The sequence below is a fragment of the Cimex lectularius genome, unplaced genomic scaffold (genome assembly GCF_000648675.2).
Source record: "Cimex lectularius strain Harlan isolate CLEC.00 unplaced genomic scaffold, Clec_2.1 scaffold331, whole genome shotgun sequence".
Classification (NCBI taxonomy): Eukaryota; Metazoa; Arthropoda; class Insecta; order Hemiptera; family Cimicidae; genus Cimex; species Cimex lectularius.
Window position 1 is genome coordinate 71,750 of NW_019392942.1, and position 13,772 is coordinate 85,521.

At 34.0% G+C, this 13,772-nt stretch overlaps 2 protein-coding genes across 3 annotated transcripts in view; one reads left to right on the forward strand and one right to left on the reverse strand.

The window, feature by feature from the left end:
* Positions 1–444: 444 nt before the first annotated feature.
* Positions 445–6,140, reverse strand: LOC106665575 (CD2 antigen cytoplasmic tail-binding protein 2 homolog). The gene is made up of 7 exons (XM_014392073.2): positions 6,074–6,140; positions 3,964–4,225; positions 3,740–3,903; positions 1,208–1,358; positions 952–1,136; positions 760–892; positions 445–702 (listed from the first exon to the last, which is right to left on the reverse strand). Exons 2-7 carry the CDS (start codon positions 4,109–4,111, stop codon positions 518–520), a joined length of 966 nt encoding a protein of 321 aa, XP_014247559.1. The 5' UTR covers positions 4,112–4,225; positions 6,074–6,140; the 3' UTR covers positions 445–517.
* A 6,417-nt stretch (positions 6,141–12,557) lies between these two features.
* LOC106665435 (BCL-6 corepressor-like protein 1) overlaps positions 12,558–13,772 on the forward strand; it is a 4,678-nt gene continuing 3,463 nt past the window's right edge. The window contains exon 1 of one of the 2 annotated variants that reach the window (XM_014391850.2): positions 12,558–12,649. In XM_014391850.2, coding sequence (XP_014247336.1) covers positions 12,584–12,649 — 66 coding nt within the window. In that variant the 5' untranslated portion in view covers positions 12,558–12,583. Of the gene's footprint in view, positions 12,650–12,876; positions 12,951–13,772 lie in introns of those variants that run through there. The other variant, XM_024229438.1, reaches the window with a different exon arrangement.

Sequence of the window (13,772 nt, forward strand, 5' to 3'; positions counted from 1 at the left end):
CTGGAAGAATCCATCATTTAAATTTCTGAAGAGCTAATTGTTTGTATTTTATCAGCATGATGTCACCATTCTTAAATTTTACTTACTGCATTTAATATTTTTTCATGACTGTAAAAGATACTTAAAAAAAAGGCCACTTAAATTATAGACTCCAAACTTTGAACATAGCGAAATACCAAAATGCATCTAACAGACAAACCCAGCGAGGGTAGGCAGTCCAAATGATCAAATCAAAAACAATCGAATTATATGTTTATAAGTGATATTACTGTGATAAACTAAGCATTATGATTCAAGGGATTAACTTTATCTAAACAAACAATCTCAAATGATTCATAAATCTCTTCAAAAATTTTTTTCAAGTGCAGGTCTTTTATAAGATAAGGATCACCCTTTAATAAATCAGATGGGATGTGGTCAAGTAGGTTTGACAAAAAGACTTAATATTTTTATTGTTTTATTAATAAATTTTAATAATGTACATGATTAAAATATCAAACATACTAAACAGAAGCATTTAAACATAGAGATCAAAGTCTATTCTGTTAGAAGAGTAGAACTGTTCCGTGCCGCATTTCCGAACTAAGACTCCGTTTCCAAAATGGCCCGTTTGCGACCATTTGTCCATCTGTTCTGACGTGAACGGACCTTTTATGTCATTACTGTCTTCGCCTCTTTTGTACTCCCACATCATTACGCTTCCTAGATAAGTAAAAACATTGAATGTTAGGAGAAAAACCAGAAAATTTGACGACTCACCTTCCGGCTGAAAGTTAGATTCTTTTTTCTCCTCGGCACCTCCGTCTGTAAGCCTTTCTTTTTCTTTCTCGCCGAAATCATCGGCGTACATGTCAAGTCCATCACTTTTTATTTTAGAACTCGAAGCATTAAGCTGTTTTTAAATAAAATTAAAAATCTGCTTTTTTTATTGATTCATCTTGATAAACCCACCTTATCCTGAATGTATTCGTACGTCTCCTGATAAATGTCCATGTTTCCTGAATGGGTTAAAATTTTGTTTGCCAATTCTGTCAATTTGGTAACTTTCTCTATGTCATCGTTCGAAGTCGGTTGGGGCAATTTGCCAGCTTTTTTCAGCTTAAGCCTTTCCGAGGCAGAAAGACTTTTCTGCCCGCCTGGAAAAAAAATTTAAATTGAAAAGACAAAATTTCAGTTTTAACTTTGCATTTCTCCTGAAACAACATACCTAATCTCTTTAGAGCCTTTGCGATGCTTTCTTTCGGTTGTAGAAACCCTAAGATTTCTTTATAAAGTAAATTTGTGTCGACTGTGTCGAGCATTTCGTCATCGCTTCCTAATGATTTGTTCACATTTTTATCTGTTTCACCTTGTTTGACCTTAAAAGAAATAATATTATTGTTTCATGTAAATTTCAACTAGTCTTATAATAACAAGTAAAAATATGATCCTTCAATTATTATAATTTTATAAATCCCATACTGTTCCTTCAATAAAAATACCTAATCTAAATATGTATGACCAGGGGTCTAACTGTTGTGGTTTATAATTTATTATTTGCAGATGGCTGGTTTATCAGACAGAAAAGTCTCTTGACAGAATGGGAAATAATTTTTTAATTTCATATCAAGCATCATCCTGAGGTAGGATAGGATAGAGGATAGGGATAAAAGAGGTGGCCACAGGGCCTACTGCACCTCGACCTCAATAGATCTATTGTGCTCCCCTGTTTTTTATAACCCACTGGCCAGTTTCAGATTGTTAATCTACCTCCGTAGCCTGCCAGTGGCTCCTTCACAGAAGCATAAAATATGTTATGCTGTCTCCTCCTCTTTCTGGCAATATCTTCTGTCTGTACTCCCTATCCGGTGCATGTGCCTTCTTAAGTGGCAGTGCCCTGTTAATGATTATTTGGAGATTGTGTGATGCGGTCTGGTGTGATGTAGGTTTTCTACAAATACTTTGATTGAATCTAAAAATTTTTTGCATTGTATAACTTCATTTTTTTAACCTAAATTTTTCTAGCATTGTATAAATTCAGTTTTTTCCTTTGTTTAATCTAAAATTTTCTAGCATTGTATAAATTCAGTTTTTTTAATCTAAAATATTCTAACATTGTATAAATTTTTTTTTTAACCTAAAATTTTCTAGTGTTGTATAAATTCACTTTTTTTATTTTGTTTAATCTAAAATTTTCTAGCATTGTATAAATTCAGTTTTTTTTAATCTAAAATATTCTAACATTGTATAAATTTATTTTTTTTAACCTAAAATTTTCTAGCATTGTATAAATTCACTTTTTTTAATCTAAAATTTTCTATCACTGTATAACTTCTTTTTTTTAACCTAAAATTTTCTAGCATTGTATAAATTAAATTGAACCTCAAAGAAGCTGACTCCTTATACAAAAATGTTTTTCTAACCCTACTTCCTTTTCCACCCCTTCAAAATCCAACGTATATAAACATCAACAGAAAAAATCAGGCATAACTCAGAAATGGTCGGTCCTATGAAAAATTTTCTTTCAGTAAAAGTGGCATAAAATAAACTCTCGTTTAAAATAACAGCGTCATTTCCTCGTTGGATGAGAAAGTTATGTTAAATCTGTTACCATTTCCCAAAAAAGATTTCTTGCCAAAATTAACTTGGGGTTTGTATAAGACTATTTTTTGGATAAAGATAATACTTTTAGAATTAAGGACTATCGAAGTTGATAATCAAATTTAAAAAAAAATCAAGTTGATTTGTTGCCCTTAGAGAAAAATCACTGCAACCATTAATAACAACTTGAATTTTAACTTATAATTATTTTTTAAGGTTTATTACAACATTATTACATTTGATAATTGATTTGATTGATTGTTTCATTATTGCCTACTTACAACTATAGAAAGTCATTTACACTATTACAAAATAAGACTTTTGAACTGTACCAAATAGCACAAAAGTTTAATTTTATCAACTATATTCCACCCTTTTAATTTGGAAACGATTAACTTTAGCAAAAAATGTATTTCTATCCCTACTTTCTTCTCCTTCAAAATATATAGACATAAAAGATCAATATCTCACTGGCACTCTCAACACGACACACAATAATAACATATCTACACAGAAAACAAACACTTCGAGTGAGTACAAATGAGTTGAGAGAGTTACAATTGAGTCTGAATTTTCTAGCATTGTATAAATTCATTTTTTCACATCCTACATGTATTTGTATAATTTTTATAAATCCCAGGCCCTGAAGATGATCTCAAAGATTGAAACATTGGCAAGATATAGAAAATGTTTTTCTACACGAATAGTTTTAGGGAACATAAGGGCGCGAAAATGACCAAAGAAGTCGATGGCGCCTGACTAGAACCCAACCTTGGAGTCGCTCAGGCACCAAGGTGGGTGACTCCCCTGATCTATCAGGGAGAGGCCAGAGGCCTCCTAGGTCTCGTAATTCTTTTTTTTTTCTAAATCTATGTCACACCAGACCACATCTCACGATCTCCAAATAATCATCAACGGACACTAAACACCACACACACCATTCCAGACAGTTTTTATTTGGAAGTGTTCCTTCAACAGTTCCTCAATGAAGATGGCGCAATGATGAAACGCATTTGAACAGTAGAACAAACCTTTGGTGAAGACCCAAGTTCGGCATGAGTTCACCGACTCGCAGAACACCTATCTTGTTTTGGCTAATACGGCTTGCTTATTATCCAAAAATTGAGAATTGTGTAAAAAAAATTAATCTGGGCTTAACCTTGATCCAATCGATATTCTCGAGCCAGTTATCTTTAGCGACCTTTTCTTTTTTCCAATGGTACATGCCGTTGTTATCAAAGTGTCCTTCCTCCATTTCCTCTTTCATGTTGAACGGTGTGATCTGCACGCCGCCTTCCAATCCGACGTTTCCGTCTTCCTGGCCTAAAAACGAAAATTTTCTAGTAAAAAAAAAAAGGAAGTATAATAATTTAATTTTTTTACCTTCTATGTCCTCATCTTTCAGCCTGTAATTTTCATCTGCGTCGCTGTCGTTGTCCTCTTCGTCCGAATCGAGGGAGTTCTTGTCGATCCTCCTCACTTCGTTGAGGAATTCGAGAGGATCGTCGATAGGATGCTTCCTCTTCGGCATCTCCGGAGACGGTTGTTTGTACACGGTTGTTGTTGTTTTCTTGTTATTGTTGTTTCTGCCGAGGAGGTTACGCCCTTCGTCAAAGCTCCGTAAGGATACGTCATGAAAGGAGAGCTGCGTAATGGTTAACAACAGTAATATTTAATTTCTAATTATTGAGAAATTTGAGATGCGGTCTGGTGTGATGTAGGTTTCAAAAAAACATTTTCTTTATCGTGCCAACGTTTCGCTCTTTCTTAAGATCATCTTCATGGCCTGGGATTTACAAACATTGTTTACATTTAATACATGTAGGATGTGGAAAAAAGGGAATTTATACAATGCAAAATAAATTTTAATTTCTAATAAATGGTATTATTTAATCCAAATAAACAATAAAAAAACTATGAGTTACATAAAACTTTATGACTAAATCACTCGGATTATTAAAGATATATCACAGTTTTAGTCGTTGACACGGCGTTCATCCTGTAAGGAAAAGGTCCCGGGTTCGAACCCGGCATACTTTCAAATGGGCTTTCATTCAAAACTACCGGCACCCCGAGGGTTAATATAACCTCTGCGAACCCTCGTAAAAAAAAAAAAATAATAATAATAATAAGTTTTCAAATAATTTGTTGAAAATTAGGTGTTCTGATAAATTATATATGTAGGTTTTTGTATGTATTTTTTACATACATATTCTGTATAAAAATCAAAAACGTCTTCTATGAACTTTCTTCTGCAAAACTGTAATGACTTTATGACGTAAATTAGGCGGAAACTGGAAAAATTTGACCTTAATGAAAAAATTCAGGCGTGTAAAAAAAAATGCTACATATAAAAAAGGGTGTAAAATTTGTCATAATTTTGAGTTGTTGCAAAATTAACGATCTTCTATTTAATAACAAACAATTCATAGTATACCAACAAAACCAGAAAGAAAGAAAGAAAAAAACAAAAAGTAGCATCTTTTGGATCACACTTCAAATAAATAAATGACGTTAACAAGTAGCTGAAATACGGTAAAATGTTAAAGCTTGATGCTTAAACAAAAATACAGACTCTTCTGAAAAAGGAATACGTATCAAAATGCAAGTTCATCGAGTAAAAGAAGAGTTAAAATATAAAATAGTAAGAAAATCATTTGTTCTTCCGAAAAACATTCACTATACCTTGAAAACTTTCTGGAATGTGGTAAAGTTTTAAAGCTTGATGCTTAAACAGAAATTACAGACTTTTTTAAAAATAAAATGCCTATCAAAATAAAAAAAAATTAAATCATAAGAATAACATTTTGTAAACGATTCCACAACGTTTCTCTCCAAAATCCGTTATTCCACAAACATACGGGTTTATTTTATAAAATAATTGTAGTTGAGTGTATCCATTTTTCAATCAATATTTGAATGTTTTAACAATGATATGTGCCAATCTATGAACCCTCAAAACGAAAAAAAATATATCACACCCCTAGATCAAACCAGTGGCGGACCCGACCAAGGGGGGTGTAAAAGGGAAATTACCCTCACCCCTGGAGCCAAGTGAAGATGTTATATGTTGTAGGTGATATGTCTTAATTTAGCCTTAATTAAGCGAAGAGGCTTATTTTTCAGGATTGTACAAACCTTGATCTGTTACCTCTGATAAACTTTCGCTAAATTAAATCAGTTTCCAAACTTGTCACGCTTTGGCTTTTTTGTCTGCCGGTTCGATATTCGATCACTCCATTTGATATCAAGAAACCTGTATGTTGACGTTTAATTTTAGATAGAATTCTTTCAAAAATCTAGAGCTCTCTAACGGTCGCATTTCTGACCGCATAACAATGAAATTTGGCAGGGTGGTAAATAATGGTCTTACAGTGATGAGCGCCGTGTGCCTAAACCGTTGCGGCCACCGACGCCCCTAGAGTAAGATAATATAATTGTTTCTAAATTTTACAACATTTCTAACTTCTATGTTTTCCCATAATAAACAAACCTTGATAATGACGATGTAACCGTCGAAAGCTCGGCAAAAAACGAAAGAATTGTCGTTCCGTTGTGACCTCACCCAAGATCATTTTTCCACGTGTTTAGTAGCAGGTCGATTCATCATCTCATCTTTATTCAACTATTATTGAAGAAGCTGAAAATATTGTATAACTTTAACAGTGATGCTTTTTTTTTTATTAATTAGCTTTAAAAACAATGTTTCAAATGAACAAAAAGTTGCTTACGGTGTGCCACAAGGTTTTATACTAGGCCCCATACTATACATCATTTTAACTAATGATATGTATAAAATATTCACAGAAAGTCATACTCAGCTGATGATATATATCAAAAAACGGGCAAATATGAAATATTAGGGAACCGTATTACCGTCTTTCTGGCGTCCGGTAATTTAATTTTTATTATATTTCGGGTATTAATTTTATTAAATTCGTTATTTTTCGTGGTCCGCTTGACCAAATAATAGCTTTCAATTAATTAATCTGTATTTAAGTTGAAAAATGTAAAAAAGGAGGAAAAATTCAAAAGGTGAGGTTGGGATGGGAAGTTAATCCCGAGTGGATCGAAGTCACGATAGCTCAAGTGGTAGAGCAGCGGCGTATATAGCGGAAGGTCGTGAGTTCGAAACTCGCTCGTGACAGACTTTTTTATCTCAACCAATACCTTACATAAAGATTAATTAATTGGAAGATTAACTTTATTGTTGGTTAACGCAGAATATTCTAATATGACATCATTTAAAAAGATAAATCAAGAAAATACTGAAGTTTTGCATATTTTAACAAACATTCTATAAGCAAAGTAGGTCAGAAAATGGTCTAATATTGGATTTGACCTCATTGTCGTGATTCTAGCGTTATAAAACCTTTTGATAACGACTTCCGAGGAAATCTGTACAAATAAATTTTTTGTATTATAATATCGCGCGACTGACATTCCTAGTACAAGACTAATATAATTTAGGCCAAACTCCGTAGCTTGGCAAAATGCGTTTCTTTGAGAATGGCGATTGCAGTTTACCATGCCAACTTTCAAAATTGTATTGGTTATGCAATTGAAGTCTGGGATCATTCAAATTCCGCCCTTATGATTTTTAAACAGCAAAAGAAGGATATAAGAATATTGAAAGGGTTGGGCTATAGAAACTATTATGTACAATTTAACATCCTGACTGTACCTAGAAAGCTTAGAGAAATAGAAATTAACTATTTGGCCAAAGACTGGGAACACACTTCGTTTGGCTTTCAACTTAGTTCAAATTCAGTTTTACTAGACAGGCTAAATGTGATCTAAATTTTTCTAAAAGTGATCTTTGATTTTAACTATTCAGAAATCGTGAGATGCGGTCTGGTGTGATGTAGTTTTCAGAAAAACATTTTCTTTATTGTGCCAACGTTTCGATCTTTATTGAGATCATCTTCAGGGCTCAAAGTGTTTGTTTTCTGCGTAAGTGTGCCATTCTTGCGTGTCGTGTTGAGAGTGCCCACTAATCACACATTTGATTTTAACTTTTTTACAAATTTAATTAGACGTAAATGAAATATGTACAGAACTTTACGTACTTTCGCGAGTTTTCCTCCTGTCTGCAGGATGAACCTGTAATTCGGCCTTTCCCGATCATTTTGGACCGCCAGAGGTTTTAATTTCGGTATTTTAACAAATCACATTATTCAATTCTTATTCAGAAAACGTGAGATGTGGTCTGGTGTGACGTAGGTTTCCGAAAAACATTTTCTTTATCTTGCCAACGTTTCGATCTTCATTGAGATCATCTTCAGGGCTCAAAGTGAATAATTATCTATTAACGGTCACTAATCACCATATCACCATTCGTTGTTTCAGCAAGGAACAAATTGCTAACGATTATATATTCAGCCAACAATTAGCTTATATGACAATCCAACTACTGATTTTGCTTATGTGATTCATTTACGATAGGAGATCAAGGATATGAGGGTTTTAAATTGGGTGAGTCAAAAGGTGAAGCCCTTGTTTATTTTTTTTACAACCCCTCAAATCACGAGTTGATGTGTCAGCTTGGATTTATGTAAGCTCAAATTTGCACATGAGAGACGTGTACTGAGTTGAGCCTATCACTTCTCGCAGTCCACTGGCAATTACACATCTTTTGATTACAATAAATTATCAGCAGGCATCGGAAATCTCGGATGTTAGCAATCCGCAGGCCGGACTACTCTCATCCGTTCAGCCACCGAGGTTGGGCGGTGCTGTCAACAGCTAGGTCATTTCAAAACCAAATCTTTTAAATCCAAACCCACTCATTCTTAAATGCATCCTTTCCTATCATACCATTCATGAATTAGAGTGGTGTACTCGATATTCTTCCATCACATTTAAGACCTGTTGTACAACTAACCTAACTGAGGGACGATGAATACTCAATACTGTGCCATCAGCTTATACTACACATTCACGCCAATAAATACATTCACTTAACAAACTCTATGTACATTGTTGTTCTAAATGTATTCTTTCAGAAGATTGTAATTAATAATAAAAATTAAATAAAAATGTATTCTAAGAAAAAGGGGTTTATTCGGATTCGGTGTTGACATTGAAATTTTCTGTCTTTAGAAAAACAAAATGGACTTCTATGAGCCTGATTTGTAAATTCCAGTTTCAATTAGAGTTAAATACGTTCCCATAAAAGAAGTGACCTATCTTCTAACATTTCAACATATCTGTCCAAAAATAAGCATTGCGTGAATGAAACTAAACGTAACGATACCCATTATCGAAATGGGGATCGGGCCGATCATTGGCACACTTGGCACCCGATCCGCGACTATTTGTTCGTAATGCCCCTCGTCTCGACTGACAATGAGCAAGGGGTGAAAGTAAATACGATTTGCATTTCTGAATCAATTTTGACATCCCGGAAAGCGATTCATTCCGACTTGTCGCGCACGTGCACCGTGAGAAATGCATTGTCGCTACATTTATAAGGAGTGAAATGCATTCAACATGAACGCAATCAAATAGGTAATTTTGCAAAGCAGTTTCAAGTAATTTTGATAATACAGTTAATAAAAAAACATTGTGTAACATTGTTTACATTGATTATTCGAAAATCGTGAGATGCGGTCTGGTGTGATGTAGGTTTCAGAAAAACATTTCCTTTATCGTGCCAACGTTGCGATCTTTATTAAGATCATCTTCAGAACCTGGGATTTACAAACATTGTTTAAATTTAACAAATACATGTAGGAAGTGGAAAAAGTGAATTTATACTATGCAAAAATATATTTTTATATTCAATCAAAGTATTTTTTTTTATAAAAAAATATTTTTGCATTGTATAAATTCACTTTTTTCACATCCTACATATATTTGTTAAATTTAAACATAAAGGAAGAGAAAAAGAAGGAGAAAAAGTGAGAGAGGGCGAGAGAAAAGGGAGAGATTCAGTGAGTGGAGACAGAAAGATACAAAGTGAAATAACACAGAGGCGGACTGGCAAATCAAAAACAAACCAAGAAAGATTGGAGAAAAAAGAGAGACAAACAGACAGATAAACCAAGAAAGGATGAAGAAAAAGATAGAGAAAGCAGACAGAAAACAAGAATGGCTGGAGGGAATGAGAGGGACAAACAGACAAACATACCAAGAGAGGGAGAAAAGAGAGAGAGAAAAGAGAGAGAAAAGCAGACCGAAACAAACCAAGGAAGAATGCAGAAAAGGGAGAGAAAACAGACAAAAAACAAGGATAACAGGCGCGAATGAGAGAGTCAAACAGACAAACAAACCAAGAAAGCAGGGAGAAAAGAGAAAGAAAAACAGACAGAAAAACAAGAAAGAATGGAGGAAAGATAGAGGCAAACGGACAGAAAAACCGAGAAAGAAAAAGAAAAAGAGCGAGAAAGTTAGACAAACCAAGAAAATAGAGAGAGAAAAAGAGACAGAAAAACCAAGAAAAAATAGAGAGCCGGAAAATGAAAGAGGGAGGCAAACGAAAGGACAAACCAAGTTAAAATGTACCGAAGAAGAAAAACAAACAGATATACAAACAGGAAAAAATTGAGAGGAAAAGAGAGACAGAAAAATAAATAATACATTTCCCTCATTTTCCGTTCGTTAGATCCCATTCCTGGGCACCAATTTCACCCATTCTACTCCATTTTTTCGGCTTCACCCTTTTTCATTTTTTTTCGTTCGTTCGTCTTCGGAAAAAGGAAAGAACTTTGTCGATACTCATCGTCCCGAGAAATTGGTATCGCCTGTCCTCGACTCAGCCACTTCGGTGAGGATCAATGGCAGAAAACCTTGGTAATTGACTAACAGAAAAGTAACTTCATTTGATCTTCGCTTAAAGGACATCTGGAATTTCACCGCAGGGTCTTCGAATCTCCTTCGTCCATTGATCTGTCATCCTGAACCCATCGTTCATCGACACCGCACTTCGAAATCTGTATTTATTACCAGATGGACACCCAAACCTCATCCCAAGACACCTGCCAACATTGAGTGGATTACAGATTATTGCATACTGAACTTGAATGATTTTGCATTAAATTATTATATCATTTTATCTTCATATTTCCGAAATTAGTTTAGTTTTTTTAAGGAAAGTTACTAGTTTGTCTATTTGGTCGAAGTCATCGCCAAGCGAGTCTTTGATGTTGGTTGGAATTTCCAACCGATGTCTTTCTTCTACATATTTTTTGCAATTTGTCAAAATGTGTTTAACTGTTATTCTTTCTGTGCAAACATCACAAAGCGGAGTCTCTTTTCTTGCCATGAGATAAGAATGAGTGACCAATTCTGAGCCTAGCAAGGACAACTTCTTCGTGCCTGGAACCTCTATGAGATGAGGCCCAAGGTTTTACACTGTTTTTTATCTCCTTAAGTTTGACATTAGAAGTCGTTTCCCACTCTATTTGCCATAACTGCCAAGACTTTCTTTTATGCCAAGCTGTCACATCGGATTTTGGTGTTTTTGCAATTTTAACTCCATTAAGGACGGCCTGCTTTGCCAAATCCACCTTCTCAATGCCAAATATTCCGCAGTGTCCAGGTATCCACATGAAATCTACTCTATTTCCCTGATTTTGCAGAGATTCAATAGTAAATAGGATGTCTTGTACCAATGGATGTACAGAAAAGTTTTTTTAAGGGCCAATAGCGCCGTCAAAGAGTCAGTACAGATGACAATCGTTTCCCTGGATGAGGCTAATGTAGTGAAGCACTTTGCTATTGCTATAATCTCAGCAGTGTAGTTGCTACACATAGGTGGTAGGGTAAACATATATTGTGCATTATTATTATAAGTGAAAAAGGCAGCGCCTGTCCCTACATCATTTTTTGAGCCATCTGTAAAACATAGTGCGGGATTCGAAAATATAAAAATACCTCTTTAAAAAATGGTAATATCAAAAAAATTCCAAATATTAGGAATGAATTGATTTTTTTTATTTATCGATAAAAACTGAGGATCCAGTCAAATAGCAATTCAGCTTTGATAATGATTTAGTATGATTGTCCAGTTAAAAAAAAGAGCCAGTAACCAGTCGTGTTTACATGGGATTCTTACCTTTTTTGCAATTGGCTATTAAGATTTAGGGTCTTAAATAGAAAGAACTGGAATCTAGGGTTACTAGACAAAAAAAATATTGGGGACTTAGTCCAGGCGTGAGGTAAGAAAAAATAATTGCAAAAACAACCCTATACGAAAAAAAGAAGAAATCCTCTCCAACAGAAGGTAATTCTATTAAAATACCTCTTTAAAAAATGGTAATACAAAAAAATTCTAAATATTACGAATGAATTGATTTTTTAAAAATTTATTGTTAAAAACTGAGGATCCAGTCAAGTGGCTATAATTGAGCTTTGATAATGTTTTAGTATGATTGTCCAGTTAAAAAAAAGAGCCAGTAACCAGTCGTGTTTACATGGGATTCTTACCTTTTTTGCAATTGGCTATTAAGATTTAGGGTCTTAAATAGAAAGAACTGGAATCTAGGGTTACTAGACAAAAAAAATATTGGGGACTTAGTCCAGGCGTGAGGTAAGAAAAAATAATTGCAAAAACAACCCTATACGAAAAAAAGAAGAAATCCTCTCCAACAGAAGGTAATTCTATTAAAATACCTCTTTAAAAAATGGTAATACAAAAAAATTCTAAATATTACGAATGAATTGATTTTTTAAAAATTTATTGTTAAAAACTGAGGATCCAGTCAAGTGGCTATAATTCAGCTTTGATAATGTTTTAGTATGATTGTCTAGTTAAAAAAAAGAGCCAGTAACCAGCCGTGTTTACATGGGATTCTTACCTTTTTTGTAACTGGCTATTTAGATTTAGGGGCCACCTTACCTTCAACAACTGTAACGCCATTAAAAATAATATTGCGTTATGAATAGAAATCGAAATTATATCGTGCAAAACATTCAATAAAATTATATAACTTGATGGGACGGTGTGAATGCTTAATTGAAGCAGAATGGTATCAGTTTTAGAGTGGTGGTGGTATAATATATGGGCCATCGACAACCGGAGGGTCGACAGTGTTCGGACGAAACCGGAGCAATCATGAAAGCCTTGGTAAGTTCCAAAAATATATTTTATTTTTTTTCGCCGAGTCAACGCAAAATTTCTTTGTCAAATGGTGGGAGGGGTTCTGGCTATTTAAAAAATACATCTTGAGCAAGCGAAATTCTTGCGCAATATTTACATACATGGGAATGTTTTGCCAACATAAATTAAACATGGAACTTCTTGGAAATTTATAAGCAGTTTTGTTTATAATAATAACGATGAGGTATTGTTCGTACAGTTTTGAAATTTTGCTGTGTACATTAGTGCTCCTTGAATGAAGGTTCTCGATAGACCGACAGTTCTCGCTGTGAGTGTATTTTCTCAGTTTTACACGAAAATAAGAAATTTATTTATAGTCTAAACACCAAAAAATTATCTCGATATAATTGATATTAGCTTTCAAAATAATAATTTTGTTTTTTAAAAAACAGGGCTAAATTTTTCACTCTGTTTAATCACTAACAGGTGCTGAATATAAATTATTATTATTACCGAAATTATATTGAATCAATCTTTCGTTAATTCTATGAATTAGAACTCTAAGAAAACTTAGGAAAATTGAAAAACGCTTTTACTTCCAGCAGAATTTTTTATTTATGGAAGATCCCTTTCATTCATCTTGTGACCATCAGCTTTCTTTGGACAAAACAGAATAGAAAAGCACAAAAACGAACTGTTCTTTTCTGTGTTTTTTGTGATTTTTCTGATGCTCACAAAGTGAATGAAAGGCGTTTTCTATAAATAAAGAAAATCTTCTGGAACTAAAACTGTTTTTGAATTTACCTAAACAATAATATATAACGTGTTTCCATCGGAAAGAGGTACGAACTTTAACTAATTTTATGATTTTTTAAATGTAGATTTAGAAAAAAATTGGTCGCACAATTTTGTTCTCGTTTCTTCATATATTAACAAAATTACATAAATTAATTTATAATTAAATAAGTACGTAAGTAAATAAATAAATAAGTTGAGATAAAAAAGTCAATGGCACGAGCGGGATTCGAACCCACGATCTTCGGCTAGATACGCCGCTGCTCAAGCGGTAGAGCAGCGGCGTATCTAGCCGAAGATCGTGGGTTCGAATCCCGCTCGTGCCATTGACTTTTTTATCTCAACTAAAAACCTT

Coding starts and splice junctions, on each gene's coding strand:
- LOC106665575 (XM_014392073.2), bottom strand. CDS start 4,111: ATGCCGAAGAGGAAGCATCCTATCGACGATCCTCTCGAATTCCTCAAC. Junction 1,137..1,207: donor AAAGGCTCTAAAGAGATTAG/GTATGTTGTTTC, acceptor TTTTTTTTCCAG/GCGGGCAGAAAAGTCTTTCT. Junction 703..759: donor ATCTAACTTTCAGCCGGAAG/GTGAGTCGTCAA, acceptor TTACTTATCTAG/GAAGCGTAATGATGTGGGAG.